Below are 20,396 nucleotides of genomic sequence, written 5' to 3' on the forward strand. Positions count from 1 at the left end.
TTTAATTATTTCCTATCTCTTATTACCTTTGGTGTTGATTTGTTCTTCTTTTTCTAGGGCTTTGAGCTATAATATTAGGTCATTTATTTGTTGACTTTTTCTTCTTTTATTGAATTCACTCAATGAAATGAATTTTCCTCTTAGTACTGCTTTCATAGTGTCCCAGAGATTTTGGTATGTTGTATCATTGTTCTCATTGACCTCTAAGAATTTTTTTATCTCCTCCCTGAGGTTTTCTGTTATTCATGCTTCATTCAATAGCATATTATTTAGTCTCCAGATGTTGGAGTAGTTTCTGTTTTTTATTTTGTCATTGATTTCTAATTTCATTCCATTATGATCTGATAGAACACAAGGCAGTATCTCTATTTTTTTGCATTTACTAAGGGCTGCTTTGTGGCATAACATATGGTCTATTTTAGAGAAGGAACCATGTGCTGCTGAGAAGAAAGTGTATTCACTCATCGATGGATGGAATATTCTATATATGTCTATTAAGCCTAAGTTTTGATTGTGTTATTGAGTTCTATGGTTTCTTTGTTCAATTTTTGTTTGGAAGATCTGTCCAATGGTGAGAGAGGTGTATTAACGTCACCTAGTATTATTGTGTTGTAGTCTCTTTGATTCTTGGAATTGAGAAGGATTCATTTGATGTACATGAATGTGTCATTATTTGGGGCACAAATATTTATGATTGTTATGTCTTGCTGAGTTATGCTTCTTTTTAGCAGTATGAAATATCCTTCTTTATCCCTTCTGACTTTGACTTGAAGTGTGCTTTATCTGATATAAGGATGGAAACCCCTGCTTTTTTACTGAGTCCATGTGCATGATATGTTTTTCCCCATCCTTTCACCTTTAGTTTTTGATGAGATGAGTCTCTCTGAAGGCAGCATATTGTTGGGTCTTTCTTTTTAATCCAATCTGCCAGTCTATGTCTTTTGATTGATGATTTTAGGCCACTAATATTCAGGGTTATTATTGAGATATGACTTGTATTCCCGGTCATATTGGCTTCTTTTTGGTTTTTAACTTGACTTGGTTTCTCCTTTAATTGGCTATTCCTTTAGGGTAGTTCTTCCTTTTGCTTACTTACACTGCTGTTTTTCATTTCTTTCTCATGGAATGTTTTGCTGAGAATGTTCTATAGTTCAGATTTTCTATTTGCAAATTCTTTTAGTTTTTGTTTATCATGGAAGGATTTTATTTTGTCAAATCTGAAGGTAAGTTTTGCTGGGTATAAGATTCTTGGTTGGCATCTATTTTCAGAGTTTGAAATATGTTGTTCCAGGCCCTTCTAGCTTTTAGTGTCTGAGAAATCTGCTGATATCCATATTGGTTTCCCCCTTGTATGTAATCTGATGCTTTTCTTTCACAGCCTTTAAAATCCCATCTTTATTTTGTACATTAGGTATTTTCATTATAATGTGTCTTGGTGTGGATCTGTTGTAATTTTATACATTTGGTGTCCTGTAAGCCTCTTGTATTCAATTTTCCATTTCATTCTTCAGATTTTGGAAAATTTCTGACATAATTTTATTGACTAGAGTATACATTCCTTTGGTTTGTATCTTTGTGCCTTCCTCAAGCTCAATAATTCTTAAATTTGGTCTTTTCAAAATATACCATATTTCTTGTAGGTCGTTTGTGATTTCTTACCATCTTATCTGTTTGGTCAACTTTGTTTGCAAGATTAACTATTTTGTCTTAATTGTCTGAGGTTCTGTCTTCCAAGTGATCTAGCCTGTTGGTTATGCTTTCTATTCAGCTTTTAATTTGGTTGATGGCTTTCTTCATTTCATGGATTTTTTGTTTTGTTTTTTTTTTTTCATAATCTCTATTTCTTTATTGAAATGATCTTTTGTCTCCTGCCTTTGCTCTTTTAACTGTTAATTGGTGCGATCATTCATTGCTTGCATTTGCTCTCTTATCTCATTGTTTGCTTCTCAGATCATTTTAATTATGTACATTCTGAACTCACTTTCTGTCATTTCTTCTGCCATGCTGTCATTGGTTTCTATTGATATAGCATCTAGTGCTGAGGATTGAACTCGGGGCCTTGTAGGTGACAGGCAAATGTTCCACTACTGAACTACACCCCCAACCCTTTTCTTATTTTCTTAATTCCCATATGTCTTACACAAAAGGTAGCATACCATTCCATCCTGCATCTTTCTTGTTTCACTGATCAGCATGTAATAAATTAAATTATCTTTTTAAACCGAATTTTTACTCTCACTCCCATTCCATCTTTTGAGTCATCTTTTGAGTTCAAAATAAATTTGAACTTGTAAACTTCTAAGATCTTTAAATTTCTCAAACTGAAAGTCTACTTACACAGAACATAATACACACTGTTATTGTAAAATGTGGAGTTTTATTGTGGTTGTTTGTTTTTCTTTATAATCTGGATGATGGTCTGGATTATACATGAGGTTTGTTTTCCTATTTAATGAGCTACATTCCATTCTTCAGGAAGACCTCTCATTTACAGCCTCACTCTCCAGTTCAGTCCTTGGTTTGCTTAGATAAGTTTTTCATTGTCTCCTTCCAAACTGCTGGTTGAATTTTCTTTATTAGGTCTAACATGACTCAAATGCAGATGTTCACTTGACAGGTGTGATTTGGGTCTCATGCCATTTTTCCTCATCTCTGTATCCTCATTTTTAAAATTTCTTCTTGCAAATCTCAAAAGGGGTTATATAAAATTTCCTCCTCTTATTTGTGTTGTTCAAATAATCTAAGAGAAAGTGAAATTCTTTTTCATCACAATCTCTGTGGCCTATTTATAATTTTCCAGGAGCCTGGTTTACTTTCCAACACAGGCAAAAGAGAAAGATTATGTATAATATTTTCAGATGATTCCTCTGACCTGTTTTTGAGTTAAGTGGTTTCAATGGGATTTCCTTCAACTTTTGAATTTAGATTCTTGAAAAACATGAGGTTGCTCTCCCTTGGCCTTGCCCCAAGAGGTTGTGCCATTAGAATGGGGTCTGTTCACATGTTGAGCCTAAGACCTGCTTAGAGTAAAGGGTACCATGGGAGTGGCCCCAGGTTGGTGAGCTTCATGTTCTGCCTGGCTCCACCACAGAGCCACTGCCCAAAAGTGGGCCTCAATTTCTCCCATCTGAAAAAGTGGACATCAATATAGGGTAATACTTACCTAAGGGTTTTTTGCTTTTTGTTTTTACTAGACTTTATTTTTCAGAGCAGTTTTAGGGTCATAGCAAAACTAAGCAGAAATTGCAATGAGTTCCCATAAACCTTCCATCTCTTTGAAATATCCAATTATTAATTATTTCCTTCATGGATTACATCTTTGGTGTTATGTCTAAAAAGTCATCACCAAACCCAAAGTCACCTTTTTTCTCCTATGTTATTTTCAAGGAGTGTCTTGTTTTCAGTGACCATTATCAGTTAATTTTTGTGAAGACTGTAAGTCTGTGTCTAGGTTCAGTTTTATGCCTGTGGATGTCCAGTTGTTCCAGCACTATTTGTTGAAAACACTGTCTTTTCATCATTGTATTGCCTTTACTTCTTTATCAAAGATCAGTTACCCATGTTTATGGTGTTCTATTTCTGGACTCTGTTCCGTTGTTTTATATGTCTATTTTGTCAGCAATACCATCACTATTTTGATCCCTATAGCTCTATAGTAAGTTTCGAAGTGACAATCCTTCAAATTTGTTCTCCCTCAATATTGTATTGGCTGTTCTGGGTCTTTAGACCCTGTGTCTTCTCGTACACTTTAGAATCAGTTTGTTGATATCTACAAAATAAATTGCTGAGATTTTGATGGGATTGTTTTGAATCTATAGATTGACATAGTGTTATTTTGAGGTCTCAAGAAAATACAGATAAGTATTTAAAACAATGTCTAGAACACATTAGAGATTTAATAAGTGCTCTTTGTTGTGTCTGGCTGTTATTCCTTACATAGGGAACAGAATTTAGGAATTAAAACATTCTTGTGTTAAACCAGTAAAATCCAGTGCAGGACCATTACTAATCCTGTCTCCATAGTCTTTGCCCAATGTAAAAAGACTGCTCCTTCAGTCTCCTCTCATTTCCCAAGGGGAGATAATCAGAAACAATTTCCCAAGCATACCCATGAATCTTGTTTTCTAATCAAGTGGACAAACTTCAGAACTGTAAATAGTAGAAACCAGCCCTGAAGTCCACTGTATGGTTGATTTTTTTTTTCTTCTTATTTTGCAGAGTTTATGGGTATTTCCATAAGCATCTTTTTCTCAACTATTTAAAAGAGTTAGGAGAGGAATTCTATGCTGCTGGTACTTCATTAGATGTTTAGACTCTTTTCATGATGCTGTTGTCTTTTTATGCAAAGATTCGGCATGACAATAAATCAATACTTCAAACATTAGTGACAGTGAGATAGCAATAATCTTATATTTTCAACCAATCCAAAGTCATCCACATTTTCTCCCATTGCTCTTCTTTAAGCATTTTCATTGTACAACAAAAATTGCAGAAATTTTTATTCAATTCATGAAAATATTTCTTATACCTTTCATGTATGTGATGGTTAATTTCTGTTGTCAACTTGACTAGATTGAGGAACACCTGGAAAATTAGTAAAGCACACTTCTGGAGGTGTCTGTGAAGGTGTTTCCAGAAAAGACCGGCATGTGGGTCAGTGAACCAAGGGTGGAAGACCCTCTCCAATATTCAATAGGCTGTGGACCTGGATGGAATGAAATATCAGAGAAGGGGGAAGTTTGTCCATAGGCATGCTCAGTCCTCCTTGAGTTTTTGTTTGTTTGTTTTGGTTTTTGTTCTGTTTTGTTTATTGGTTTTTGTTTTGTTTTGTTTTGTTTTGCTGCTGCTGTCATCTATGGACATCAGACTCCAGGTACTTCAGCTATTGAATGAAATCTTGCCCTAGTGGCTTTCCAAGGGGCCTTCAGGCTTTTAACCTAAGATTGGGGTGCATGGTTTGCCCTTCTTGTTCTAAGGCTTCTGGCATCTTGAACTAAACATCAACAAACTTCCCCAGCTCTCCAGACTGCAGCCAGGTCTGGTGGGAGTATTCAGTCCCTGATCATGTGAACCAAGATTAAAAATCCCTCTTATAATTATATTTATGCCATTGGTTCTGCTTCTCTGGAGAACAGTGACCGATACAATATATTAAGATTTTTTAATTAATAAGCATCTCACTATGTGGGAGGTTTTAATCTAGGAACTGAGTCACTCATCCATCAATCTTTTCAAAGCATGTTGGCTTATAATTTCCTTGGATGCCAGGACACTGACCAAAGACCTGTGGTTTGATGTGGCATAGCTGCTTTGGCTTATTATTCTCTCAGATCACTATGACTTCAAATCCTGACACTCAAATGTTTGGGAATTTTTATTTCATTTCAGTATCAGTTATTGCCCATAGCTCTGATAAAAGAATTGTCATTCTTTCAAATGTCATCTTTCTTTAGAAAGGCAATGACAGGGGAAATAGAAAAGAGATGACCACAGTGAACTGCTCCTTTCTAAGCTAAATGCTAAAAAACAGTCACCGAAAGATAAGAGTCCAGTCCTATATTTGACCTAAATGCTAAATTTGGCATGGGAATGTAAAGTAAAAATCAACTTTTTTTTTCCTCTAACAGCAGATGTTAAAAGAAATAATGTTGTTTAATTGAACTGCTGACCTCAAAGTCTTGCTTATCCTTGAAGGGCTGAGATCTGTACCTTGCACATAATTTCCCAGGAGAGTGCTCTGATATTTTTAAACAACAGAGGTTTAGACATAAGGCAAGCTTCAACTTGAAATGATGTGGGGCAAACAGGGTATGACTTAAGCCCTGATCAGTAAATGGAGAAACAGGGAGTAGTTAGATTCGGTGTGAGTTGTGTTTAAAATAATCATACTCCATGCCTGGCTGTGTTTTTATATAAATAAATACAATGTTTGTATGGAAAAAAACTTTTTAAATTTTTTGGTTCAATTATAAAAGTAAAATATAATCCTTTAAGGACATTTGGAAAGTACAAAAAAAATAAAAGAAGATTGCCCAACGAAAGTCAGGTCACAGGCTGCAGTTGTAGCTCAGTGGCAGAGCACTTGCCTAGCACATGTGAGGCACTGGGTTCCATCCTCAGCACCACAAAAAATAAATAAATAAATAAATTATTAAATAAATAAATAAAGTTGAAAGGTACTGTGTCCATCTACAACTAAAATTTTTAAAAAGTCAGGTCACTTAAAGAGAATCACTGAATGATATAACTTCTTGTCATCTCTTCTAAGTGCACTTTTTAAATTATAATACAAAGTAGAAATAATTTCAAATAGTTCTTTTTTGTAGTTATCATTGCAGAACAAATATTCTATAGGCCAGTGTTCTTAAATGCCTGTAAAATGGTTGCATAATGTTCTATCAGGTAAAAAAAATTCATAATTCATCTAACCTGGGAGACAGTTAAGAGTTGCATATTTAATCACATTTATAAATCAATATTTATGAAGTGTCACTTATACACATGGATAATACAGAAATAAATGGTTCCTGTCCTATCTTATTAGGAAGAGTAGAAAGTATACACTTAAAATGCAATTTGATAAACAGAAGTTGATAAAGAAGCAGGTAGGCCAGGTAAACTGCCAGAACCAGGTAGTGTCCTAAAGAAGTGATATCTCACTGGGCACGGTGCACACCTGTAATTCCAGTGACTTGGGACGCCAAGGCAGGAGGATCTCAAGTTCAAAGCTAGCCTCAGCCAAAGCCAGGTGCTAAGCAATTCAGTGCGACCCTGTCTCTAAATAAAATACAAAATAGGGCTGGGGATGTGGCTCAGTGATCGAGTGCCCCTGAGTTCAATCCCCCTCAAAAAAAAAAAAAAAAAAAGACAGAAAGTGATATCTAAGTTTTCAGAAAAGTGTCAAAAAATATAGATCAGAACAAAGGAAGGAAATAAAAAGCCCTTGTATTTCTAATTCTTCCAGTATTTCCTTCCATTATCTCTCACATTAGACATTGAATTCCCCTAAAATCTTTGCTGATTTTATTGTCAAAAATGAAATACCTCTGATTAATTTATACTTCCTTATTGCTGGTCAATTTCAGTATTTTATGTGGATTTATTATATTGGTCTCTTTTTAAATTGTCTTCTATTTTCTTTGAATACTTTCTAATACAATTTTGGTATACCTCTGATTATATGTTCTTTATTTAGGATATGATTTTTGTCTATAATGCAAAATTACATTTTGCAAATATTTCCCCAGTTTGTGTAACTTTTAATTTGACACATAACACACAACATTTTTTGATGTGCAACAATTTTATATTGTTAGATAGTCAAATATGTCTCTTGGAGTTTTTTTTCCACTGCTTTACTTTTTAGAAATTACTACTTTTACATTTTAGAAATCAGCTAATTGTTATATGTTGTTTCTTTCCAGATTTTATATCCCTATTTTTATATTTAATAATTTATAAGCTTTGAGATCTGTTTTTGGTTTCTTATATATTTCAACTGTATTTTGAAGCCACTTTGCTATGTTGAACTTTCTTATTTCATAATATATTTTAGTATCTATTAATTCTCTCCTTTCAAACTTTCTTTTCCAAAATTTTCCTACCTATTCTCATTTGAATATTCTTCATGATAAACTCTGGTATAATTTTAACAAGAACTCCAATACAAAGGACTTAAAATCAGCATACTACAGTGACACAGCCACTTCAATGTTTATAGCATCTCAATTCACAATAACCAAGCTATAGAATCAGCCTAGGTGACTGTCAACAGATGAAGAAAATGTGATATATACATATACACAATGAATATTACTCAGTCATAAAGTAGAATGAAATTATGGCAGTCCCAAATAAAACCCCAAAGTCAGAATGTTCTCTCTGATATGTGGATGCTAACCCACAACAAGGGAGGGGAAGATTAAAAGTTCATTAGACTAGACAAAGGGGGATGAAGAGAAGGCAGAGGGAATAGGAATAGAAAGACAGTAGAATGAATTGAATGTATCTTTCCTCTCTTTATATATGAATGCCAAACAATGTAACTCCACATCACATACAATCACAATAATGGGATGCTAACTGGAGCAAGTTATATTTATTCTATGTATATATAATATGCCAAAATGCACTCTACAGTCATGTATATCTAAAAAGAACTAATTAATTAATTAAAATTATTAATTAGAAAAAAAGAACTCCAGCAATTCTTTTGGGGGTTTATTAGAATTGCTAAATTTATTGATTGATTTCCAAAGAATTACAGAACCTAATTTTTTTCATCCAAGAATATGTCATGTACCTCCATTTATTGAACTCTTTTCTTATGTCTCTTAGAATATTTATGTAATAAAATATAAAATTTAATAATAAAATATAAAATATAGGCTTCATGCATTTTTGTCAGGGTTGTTACTGCATACTTCATTCAATTGAATTTTTCCTTTCAATTACAAATGGAATAATCTCCCCATTATCTTTCAGGCCTTACGTAGTTTTTTTTTTTTTTTTTTGGTGCTGGGGATCGAACCCAGGGCCCTGTGCTTGTAAGGCAAGCACTTTACCAACTGAGCTATATCCCCAGCCCCCTTACGTAGTTTTACATAAGAATGTTGTTGATTTATTTTAAATCTAATTGCCTTTGTAAAATTTATTAATTTTCATACTTTTCAGCTGACCCTTTTGGATTTTCTAGTCATGTACTTGAATTGCGGACATTTAACATTCTGTTCCTTTCTGACCATTTAAACTCTTCTTTTCCAATATTAATGCCATTTTAGTCTTATTGCACTGTTCATGTTCTCTGCTGAACACTGAAGAGATGGGGTAAGAGCTGATGTCTTTGCCATGCCCAGATTCCAAGAGTAATGCTTCTGTATGTTTTGAGAGAGATATCTTACTAAGTTTGGGAAATACTTTTCTCTTTCTAGGTTGTTAATTTTTTTTTATCATGAATGGGAATCATACATACAATGTTTTCCCAATATTTTAATCATCACAGATGAGAAGCATTTGTGATTTTATAGGGTTTCTGACTGTGGTTATATATCAAAATGACAGGCAACATTTGGTGTCTTGATTAATTCCACTATAATTATAGGATAGACTCTGTAGAATTTCAATCCTTTAAAATTATTGAGATATGCTTTATGAACCAGTATATGATAAATAAATATTCTCTTCACATCAACAGAAAATTTATTCTGTAATGTTATGTATATGCGTATACATGTACATGTGTATATATATATGCATGTCAAGTATGTCAGTTTTGTTGATTGCATCCTTTAGAACTTGTATATCCTTCCTATTTTTGTCTTCTTGTTCTATCACTTACAGAGCATGTTAGTTACCAGTACCAAAAATAAAAAACAAATCTAGGTTTGGAGTGTGGATTTGTACATTTTTTCTTTTAGTCCTGTATTGGTTTGTGTATTTCAGTGCTACATTTTTAAGACTACACAAATTTATAATTGTTAAAACGTTTTTGGATTGATCCTTTCATCACTAAGAATTTTTACCTTTAATAATACTTCTTGCCTTAAAATTCACTTTGTCTAGTATTTGTATAGTTATACTTGCTTTCAATTAGGTACCACTTACATGATATAGTTCTTTGAATCCTTTTTATTTCAACCTTTCTGTTACCTTTAAATGTGTCTCAGAAGAAACATTATAGTTGAGATTATTTTTTAATGCTATGTACAACCTTTGACTTTTAATTGGGAGGTACAAAGATTCCATTTATATTTAATGTCACTGTAATTTTAAAAACTTTAAATTTGCCATCTGTTTCTGTTAGTCAATTCTTTATGTTTATTTCTTGCTGCTTTGGATTAAATATTTCATTATTCCATTTGCTCATCCTATTTGTTATTAACTTTTCTATTATTTTAACTCTTACTCTAGAGATTATAATTTTCATTTTTTTTCAATGACTGATGGCTGATTTATTTTATTTTGTTCTTTTGTTTTTACAGTGCTGGCAATTGAACTGAGGATCTTGCACAAGCTAGGTAAGTGCTCTACCTCTGAGCTACATTCCCAGCCCCTAATTTTCATTCTTGATTATCAAAAGTATTTTGATAAATTCCCAGACAATGCTAGAACATTTTAATTTTAATTTAATTTAATTTAATTACTCTTTTCTACATTTTGTGCTATTATTGTGTATATTTTAGTTCTCTCTATATTTAACCCCACATGACATTGTCATTTTATATGTTTTACATTTATTTATATCTAGCCACATATCGACCCTTTGTATTCTTCCTTATTCCTTTAGCTATCTCTGTGATTTCATTTCTTGCACCTTTCTTTTCCTTAACCCAGAGTCAGCTTTGAAACTCTGAGATGCTCAACAGGCGCGCCACACAACTGACACAGTGGGTCCTCCAGACCAAAGGGCGGCACTGTGTCTTCATGCCGCCCAGACAGCCCGTCAGGCTCCACCTTCTTTTTCTGGGCTGCAGAGGGCGCGCGTGAGGCACCGGGCGCTCAGAACCCCAGAGGAGATCGTCGAGGGGCGGGGCCTGTGCGGTGGGCGAGGCCTGCGAGAGGGGCAGGGTCGGGTGCGGGGCGGAGCTGCTGAGAGCAGGCTGGCCGCAGTCGGAGCTCCGCACCGGGGGAAGCGGGTGTTTGGAGACTCTGCCGACCGCCACGAGGCAGCCGGAGGCGGGCCCGTTACCCGCCGGCTACGGGCAGCGAGCTGAGCCGCAGGAGAGGAAGAACGCCCGAACACCATGATCCCTCTGGAGAAGCCGGGCAGCGGCGACTCCTCCTTGGCTGCCACCTCAGGCTCCGGCCCGGCGAGTCGGAGTCAGAGCGCGCCGCGCCGGCTGCCGCCGCCCCAAACCCGCGGGCTGCTGACTGAGATTCGCGCTGCCGTGCGTACCGAGCCCTTCCAGGACGGCTACACCTTGAGCCCTGGCCGGGAACTGGGCAGGTGAGGACTGGCGGGTACGGGGAGCGGGGAGCGGGACGACCTCGGCCAGGCGCAGAGCCTCCCGACACTCGCCGATAAATACCGCGGCAGGTCGATAAGGACCGGGGCTGGAGGTGGCGTTGCAGGCGCCGATAACGCGCTTGGTGACTTGGCACAAACTTAGCTGCTGGCAGCGCCTAGGGCGGCAGAGTCGCCCTCGGCAGAGCCGGCGTGGGCTCCACGAGGGAGTCGTTTTGACTAGCTAGCCATCTGAGTAGAGTAGGGAAGAGCAAGGGTTCATTGCATCGGGTTACGGCGAACCTTGACGTCTTCCTCTGCTCACGCCTTTTTCACCGTCTGTGATGTTTCAGATGGTAATTTAGTGAGATTAGTGTGTGAACCACGCTGCAAGTCTGAAATAAAACTAGAGGCTTATGAAGTCAGCTTTGGTTTTGCCCTTAGTCTTTTCCGGGTTTCTCCGCCGCCTTGTGTGGCTTTCATAAAATGTACCATCAGTCGTGAACAGCCTCCTTTGCACCGGTTGCTGTGTTAACTTCAGCCGCCTTCTGCTGCCTTCATCGTTTTCCTTTTCGTAGTTGGTTTTGTGCCTTTTTTTTTTAGTCCTAAAATATTTCGATAATTCACATAAATTTCATCTCTAGGCTCTTGGCCCTTTTCTCAATCTTTCTACTCCTGTGTAGACCGGTTCTTGCCCGCCCCACTCTCTGTGGGAGTTAGTGAAAGCTTACAACTTCTCTTTTTCTTTCTTTCTTTTTTTTTTAATTGTTAAAGCGAATCCTGTTTGGATGCTTTGCATTTTGTGTGTTGAAGAGAGGTGATATAGCGATTTCCATGGGGTTTTTGAGACTCTTCTTTTTAGAACAGTTTAGAGAAGTCGTTGGTGGGTCAGACCTGAGTTCATATCCTTGCCCTTCCTGATGAGTTCGCCTTTGGGTGGATGACTTAAGACTCTTCAGCCTCACTTTTCTCATCAATAAACCAGGACGACGACAGTACTTACCTCATGGAGATGTTGTGAAGATGCAGTGCGTTAAAAAAGTGCACACCACTAGGCCTTGCACATAGTATTCATGTTCACCTTTATGGCAAGCCTATGAATGGTTGCAAAATACCTCCATGTTGTAATGGGAAAGGGCTTTACAGTTAGGACAGCCTTCAGCTGGAGTCTTGGAAAAGGAATTGTTCACAAATGATAAAAAGACACAGCTTTACAAATATTAAGGTAACTTTACAAAATATTTTTTTCTTGGGGAGGGGGCCTTAACATCTTACAAATTACCAGTGTTAACAGAAGGAAAATACCTTTTAGGAACAAATTTTCTTTCACTGGGCTAGACACTAATTGACTGGTTCAGTATAATAATTATGACACTAAGAGAACAGCTCCTGGCTGAGCTAGGAGGTATTTTTAATCCATTGAAATTCCATACAGCCTGAAGTAACCTCAATAACATGAAAAAAGAAAATTAAATTTTCCACTGTTTGGATGAGTTGTCTAGCTTAACAAAACTGAAAATGTCTTCAGATGTCAAGCAATGTCTTGTACATTTAATAAATAATTTAATCTGAAAAACTGATTTGCACCATATCAGGTGTCATGGAACTAATTCCTCCAAGAATGTTTCTTTCAACTTTTGTGTAAACCCTGTTATAAAATCAGATTGCCTCTAAGGGTTTTTTGTTTGTTTTAGGTTGTCATGACTTCTGCTTACTTTTGCTTATGTATGTATGTATGTATTTCTTTATAAAAGGAATAAATCCTGAAGCATCAGAACAGTGCAGTTAGATATTTGACACAGAGCCTAAAACTGAAAAATATAATTAATCTTTTTTCTTTTTGGTTCCCTTTTTCATCATGGAGTTTAATATAGCAGTTAAGAACATGGGCTTTGGAGTCAGTCAGTCTGGGATTGAATCTTGGCTTTTATTAGTTAGGTGGACTTGAGTATATTACCTAATCATTGATTGCCTCATAGAGTCGTTGAGAATTAAATAAAACACATCTATAGCCTTAAGGCTGTGCTTGGCTTAGTGGAAACACTCAATAAATGTAATTCATTGTGTAACTCAATAAACGTTACTATTCTAAATGTAACCAACAAGCAAAAATAAGAAAACCTGCACAACTGCAAAATATGCCCCTGTCTCTGGCAAAAGTAATGAAGTCTTGCTACAAAGGGCACAGGAATTGTTTATAAGTCTCTGGAGGTAAAAGTTCTGCTTTGTGTTATAAGCAGTTCTTTTTTAAGGTTCATAAATTTTGTCAGTAGATTGTGGTTTTAAAATGGTTGAATGTGTTTATGCATGACTTTTTTTTTCTGATAGGATAGAAAACTTGCCTATTTTTCCAGCTGTTAACTCTGGTTGCATTTCTAATATAACTAATTGATCTCATCCTGATAATATAACTTTAAAAATCAACCTGGTTCTATTTTAATGACATAGAGGAAAAACAGAAGTTTATCCACTTTATATTATGGTCTTTCATTTAGTAAAATGGAAAGGGTTCAGTGTTTGAGAGAAATAAATTCCTTTTAAGTATTGCGATTATTTTATAAGAGATATAGAACTTTCAGTAGAATGACCTTTCAAAGAAAAGTTTTTAAATGGCCAATATTGACTGCAGAGGATGTTATATTGATCATTTTAAGAAATGTCACGTTCTTTCATGTCTCTAACAGAATTCATAGCAACATAAATATGTGTAAATATATGATGTAAAACTTTTTTTTATTGCTTCAAGTTTGACTTGTTATTCCTATACCTCTTTCTTTGAGTTGGGATGTGTGCCAGTGTAAACCACATTAATGATTTCATTACTGAGTTCTGAGACTTCTTTTCATATTGAATTCTCTTGAGTTTATTGATAATACAAGAACAGAAAGATGTTTTTATAAATTTAATATACTAATTTCACATTGGATGATTTTTCTTGTATGTATTTTTATTATATAGTCCTCAATTTAACACTCTTTAATATATTCATAATTTAAGTTCCCTGCTAAACAGGTCCTTCATAAATGGATAGGTTTTACAGTTTTTTCAAGTGCTTTTACATGCATTTTCTCATTGATTCTCACCACAGGTTTATTTGGAAAGCCCTATTTGTCAGATAAGAAAACAAAGTCAGAGATGGGGTCTTCTGAAAGACCTTGGAGCCCCTGTGGATTCCTGACTTTGAAATCATTTCCATTGCACACAGATGTTTTTCAAAGAATACTCTATAGGACTAGGATCGTAGCTCAATTGTAAAGCACTTGCCTAGCACACGTGAGACACTGGGTTTGATCCTCAGCACCACATAAAAATAAATAAATAAAATAAAGGTATTGTGATCATCTACAACTAAAAAAATTTTTTGAAAGAATATACTCCATCTTGTAACTAAAGCAGTTTTCCTTAGATTTAATGAGAGCCAAATAGGAATAAACCCTAACAGGTTTCAGTGTCAGAATCATTCATGGAACCACCATGACCCAACTATCCCACTCCTTGTTTTATACCAAAAGGACTTAAAATGAGCATACTACAGTAACGCAGCCACATCCGTGTTTATAGCAGCTCAATTCATAATAGCTAAACTATAGAACTAACCTAGATGCCCTTCAACAGTGAATGTATAAAGAAAATGTGGTACATATGCACAATGGAATATTACTCAGCCTTAAGGAAGAATGAAATTATGGCATTAGCAGGTAAATGGATGGGGCTGGATGATAATATGCCAAGTGAAATAAACCAAACCCAAAAATTGAAGGCTGAATGTTTTCTCTGATAAGCAGATGCTGATCCATAATGGAAGAGGGTGGGCAGGGAAGAATGGAGGAACTTTGGATAGGGCAGAAGGGAGTGAAGGGAAGGGAGGGGGTGTCAGGGCAAGAAGGCTGGTGGAATGAGATGGACCTTATTGCCCTGTATACATGTATATTTACATGATGGTGTGGCTCTGTACCATGTACAGCCAGAGAAATGAGAGTTGTGCTCCATTTGTATACAATGTGTCAAAATCCATTCTACTGTCATGTATAACTAATTAAAACAAATTTAAAAAAAAAGAAAAACAACAAAAAAATGTATCATTCCGTCCTCACTGGGGTGTTATAGTAGATAAGATAGTCCTGTTGTATGTCATTCTCCTCAGTGCAGTTAGGAGTAATAGGACAAGATAGGATTGTTATCAGAGAATAAGAGAATGTTTAAGCTGAAAGTCAATTTGCGGGTTAGTTTATTTCCAGAACTGTGTGTCCTTTACTTAGATTGATGTCTGTTAGTAACAGTTACAGGTTTAAACCTTTCAATTACTTAAGCATGTGCCATAAATATTAAGTTATAATTTGTTTAGAAGTAAAGACACTTGTTAAATAATATCCACATAAAAAGTTCCTTGTTTAGGACAAAAGTTATATAGGGTTTCTTGGCAGCTACTCATTTATTTGAACAATTTATAAGTAATTTGGAGTAATCTGATTTTCTAGACAGATAAAAGAAAATTGGCTATGTTTGTGCAACTTCAGTTACTTAAGAATTACATTTTAATTTAAATACATGAATTTAAAACTTAATTCCAGTTTCTTTGTAAAGCTGTAAATAACAGAATTGTATGAACTCTGATTTTGAACCAAATGAATTAGAAAACTTAAGTAGCTGTAGTCGTTGATATCCTCTAAAGGTACCTAAGAGCAGGGCATGGTGGTGCACACCTGTAATTCCAGCAGCTTGAGAGACTGAGACCAGAGAATCACAAGTTCTTAGCCAGCCTCAGCAATTTAGTGAGACCCAGTCTCAAAATAAAAAGTGAAACGAGCTGGGGATGTAACTCAGTGGTAAATTGCCTCTGGATTAAATCCTCAGTACCAAAAAAATTTTTTCAATAAAGGTACATATGAAGGAAATAAATTTATTCAGGGAATTTACACATGTGGAGTTCAAATTAAATCACCTCCGAGGACTGGGGGTGGGATGTAGCTCATTGGTAAAGTACTTGCCTAGTATGAGTGAGGCTCTGGGTTACATTCCCAGCACTGGGAGACGTTACTTCACCTCCAAAAGTCCTCAGTGCCCTGATTTTTTTTTTTTTTTTTTTTTTCAGTATAAATTATTTTCTTCAGTTATATCATAGATCAGAAATTAGAGTCCAGAACAATAAAAATAGCTACTGATTACTAGTAATTTGCTGAATGTTGTATAGTTTAGAAATGACGTTGTCCTTAGCCTTTACTGGTCTGTAAGGTAGGTGACATCAGCATTTTATAAGTGAGGCTTTCAAGGCTCAGCAAGATTATATAGTTACTAACCAAAATTTAAAACCAAGTTTGACTTTCATTATTCTTTTTTGAGATGGTGTGTCTCTCTGCATTGCCCAGGCTTGTCTTAAACTTGTGTGCTTAAGACATGTTCTTGCCTCAGCCTCCCAAGTAGCTGTGAGTGCAGGCATGTACCACCACGCGAGGCCCAAGTTTGACTTTTAAAGCCCTTACCATTTTTCAGCATTCATATTGATGTTAAGTTGAATGTATTCACTGATTTCACACTTGGAGTCAAAAGATACTTTGTGCATTTTGTTGTTTTTCCTCCATCCTTTCAGAAATAAGGAAAAGAATCTATTCTAAGTCTTTCTTGAATGGAACTTCTTTACATTTAAGACATCATCTCAATGAAATTAAGCAAATGCAGTTATGTGCCACATAACAATATTGGATCGCATGCATAACAGTGGTCCCTAAAGTTATTATGGAGCTGAAAAATTCTTGTCACCTACAGTGTTTGTGTTCTAAGCTAAGTGTAATTTTAGAAGATTCCAAAAATTTAAAATTATTTAAAAGTTTATAAAGTAAAAAAGTTACAGAAAACTAAAGTTAATTTATTGTTGAAGATTTTTTATATAAATTTAGTATAATCTAAGTATACAGTACATATAGCCTCTGAATTTTATCACTTATAAACTCTAGTGATATCCAGACATTAACATTTACTTACCACTCACTCATGACTCTCCCATGGAAACTTCTAGTCCTGCAAGGTCCATTCTTGGTAAATGCCCTGAACAATGTACTTTTTTTTTAAATACTATGTTTTAACTATCTTTTCTGTATATAGGTATGTCTAAATATGTAAATGCTTACCATTATGTTACAGTTGCCTACAATATTCAGTATAATAACATGCTCTATAGTTTTGTAACCCAGGAGTTATGGTAGGTTGTACCATGTAGCCTACTCTGTATTATGCTCAAAACCATATAATTTTGTATACTCTAAAATGTTCAAACAATAATGAAATTGCCTGATGACACGTTTCTTAAAATATATTCTCTTAAGTGATGCATGACTGAATTGTACTTATATATTAAGCACATAATGTACTACTCTAAGCTCTGAAAGTTATTCCTTAATGTAACAAATCAGGCACTGTCCTCTTTATAGGCAAGATGGCATGTCTCCATAGGAAGACCTTGTAGAGGAAATAACATTTGCATGGAGCCATAAAGGATGGATGGTGGCTGGGGTTGTGGCTCAGTGATAGAATACTTGCCTAGCATTCATGAGGCCCTGGGTTCAATCCTCAGCACCACATGAAAATAAAATAAAGGTATTGTGTCCACCTATAATTAAAAAATAGATGGAATTTTGGTTGTGGTAATGTAAGATATGTTAACATTGACGGTCATACAAATAGGGCACAGTGGTAGGAAAGTGCAGTGAAGAGAGAATGGCAAATAGTCCAGTGTTTAAATGTTATAAGGTTAAATTGCCATAAAACTTTTTATTTATTTAACAAACTATTAAAAGTATGTCTATTTTAGTGTGCTATCTGATATATCTGTGTATCTGCCATGGGCAGGGTACTATGGACGTGTAAAGATGAATATAAAGTGAGATCCCTGTAATGCATGGTCTAGCTGGGGAGACAGTCATAGAACAACAAATTATTTCAGATTGATATAAAAATAAAGCACTTTATTGTAATCTAGAGTATAATGGAATCTTGGACTTCACTTTATTTAGCTTCCTCTATATACTACTTAAATTAGCATTTACATTTTTCTGGTCTTTGCCTGAACCTTGTATATTCTGTTATCTATATATCTTTGTCTGTAACCCACACTTGAACTATATTTGAAACCCATCCAGTAAGTAGGATTGTCTTTACCAAGAAAGGCACCTCATACTTCTGTCCAAAACCTTACACATTATCTTTCCCCAAAATAATCAGTTACTGTTTTTACAATCTTCATTTCTGTTGATGGTGCACATTTACACAGTACTCATATTAAAAATCTAAAAGTCTTTCTGGACTTCCACCTTTCCCTTCTATCCTCATCTCTACCTGCAATTTAATCTGTCATGGAGTGCTAATGAATCTTGACCATGAATGTCTTTCAAATGTATTCTGTCTTCTCAGTCTCCACTGCTGCTTCTAAAGTTCAGGCCCATACCTTGAATTATTTTCTTGACTTTCCCATTTGCAGTTATCACTTGGCAATCTATTTTTCACAACACAATGAGAATGAACTTTAAACAGTTATTTTAAGAATTCGAATAGATGCCCATTTTAAATCTGGTAAGACCCAGACTCCTTAGCAAGACATACTTACCTGAAGATTTTCACCATACCTTCCTCTACACTGAGTTAGGCACTGGTCATTCCAAGATGAATAAGACTTGATTCTTATTCTTAGAGACTTTGGACTGGTGGATTCAACTCCTGTTATAGGTGTCAATATTTCTTTCCTTTCCTTCCACTCTGGATTATGAAATCATTGATTAATTTACTCCAAATGTTTAATGAAAACCTGAATTCTCAGTCTTGGGCATAATAGTGAACTATAGATGTTTATGAAATGAGTGAATAGTTCCTGAAATTATACCAACTGTGTATTACAGAAGTACATTTGACTTTTAAGTCAACAAGGAAAATTCATGTGCAGTAAACATATTTTACTCTTTGGATCTTATGGACCCCAAGTCTCTGTATGTAACTGTGGTCCCAATGTTTGAGAAACATTATGTTTAAAAAATGTTTGTAGAGGCTTCCATAACCTAAAGTTAAGGGTCGAAATTCAGCCACAATTTTTACCATAGAGCAATGGTAGGGTATGCCTATTGGAACCCTTTAGGGCCAGGTATTTTAGGAGAACTCTGTGATGATGTAGTTCTGAGAATGTTTACTTGGACTCTGTACCTTGAATGTGGAATCCTATGTTTCCTTGTACAGTGTAGTTCTATGGAAAGAACAGCTTCCAGAAATCTCTTTGTCTCCTTCTTTCTATTCCTTGAATGGTTTTAAGGTTCCCTCTCCCATTACACAGGTCATTTAGAGATGAAGGCAACACATGTTATCAGCTGTCTGACTGTCCATTTCAGTGGTATGCAGTATCAGAACAATAGAAGAGTTTTCTTCAGCGTGGGGTTGTGTTGGGGTTGACCATCTAACAGCCATTTGCCTTTGTACACCTCATGGACTAATAGTGATTTTTGCCATTTTTTCCCAAAATAAAAAAGGTGATCAATTGTTTATTACCTAGGGACAATGTTGGGTGTAGAGGAAAAGGATGTTCAAGGTTTCCAAAATTTCTTTCTCACATTTCTTAGTTTTTCTAAATTTTTAGACTTCATAACTGCTTCATATTCTTCTTTTTTACTTCTTTTTATTGGTGCATTATAGTTGTGCATATTGATGGGATTTGTTGTTTCATATTCATCCATGTACACAATATAACAATATAATTTGACCAGAATCACCCCACCATTTCCCACCTCCATCCCTATTTTCCACCCTTTGCTCCCTTTCTTCTCCTGCTCTCCCCTAGATTTTTGGGAGATCCACTTCCACTATTGTTTTCCTTTTTCCTCTTTCTTTCACATATGAGAGAAAACACAGAACCCTTACCCTTCTGAGTTTGACTTATTTCACTTAACACGATAGTCTCTAGTTCTATCCACTTTCCTGCAAGATTTTTACAATTTTTAATAATTAAAAAAGAACTATATTTAATGCTGTGAGCATTGTATGATATTCAGATTGCATTGCCCATAATGTTTTACTGTACCCAGCCACACCTATTCATTTACCTTTCATCAGTGATTGTTTTTGCTTTATAATAGTGAACTTGTAGTTGCCAGAAAGACAATCTTACCCAGAGTACCAAAAATATTTGCTATCCTCACTTATAGAAAAGTTTGCTGATCCCTAATACATAGTACATGATATAATGGAAAGAAAGGAATAAACCTAAAACTGGGGAGGGAAGCACAGAAACAAAGGTGGTGTCAGAGTAGTCATTTGTGTGAAAGGAGAACAGTGGCACTATATTCTGATATCTAAAGAAATGGGTGAGAACAGCTGGGCACAGTGGTGCATGCCTATAATCCCAGCAGTTTGGGAGGCTGAGGCAGGAGCAATGTAGGTTCAAAGCCAGCCTCAACAACTTAGTGAGGGCCTAAGCAACTCT

The 20,396-nt window shown here is 35.7% G+C and overlaps 1 protein-coding gene across 1 annotated transcript in view; it reads left to right on the forward strand.

Moving 5' to 3' along the window:
* Positions 1 to 10,587: 10,587 nt before the first annotated feature.
* The window catches only part of STK17A (serine/threonine kinase 17a), a 31,400-nt gene continuing 21,591 nt past the window's right edge, over positions 10,588 to 20,396 (forward strand). Inside the window, exon 1 of the mRNA XM_079149890.1 lies at positions 10,588 to 10,945. Coding sequence (XP_079006016.1) covers positions 10,743 to 10,945 — 203 coding nt within the window. The 5' untranslated portion in view covers positions 10,588 to 10,742. The remainder of the gene's footprint in view (positions 10,946 to 20,396) is intronic.

This window comes from Sciurus vulgaris (genome assembly GCF_902686455.1).
Source record: "Sciurus vulgaris genome assembly, chromosome: 8".
NCBI lineage: Eukaryota > Metazoa > Chordata > Mammalia > Rodentia > Sciuridae > Sciurus > Sciurus vulgaris.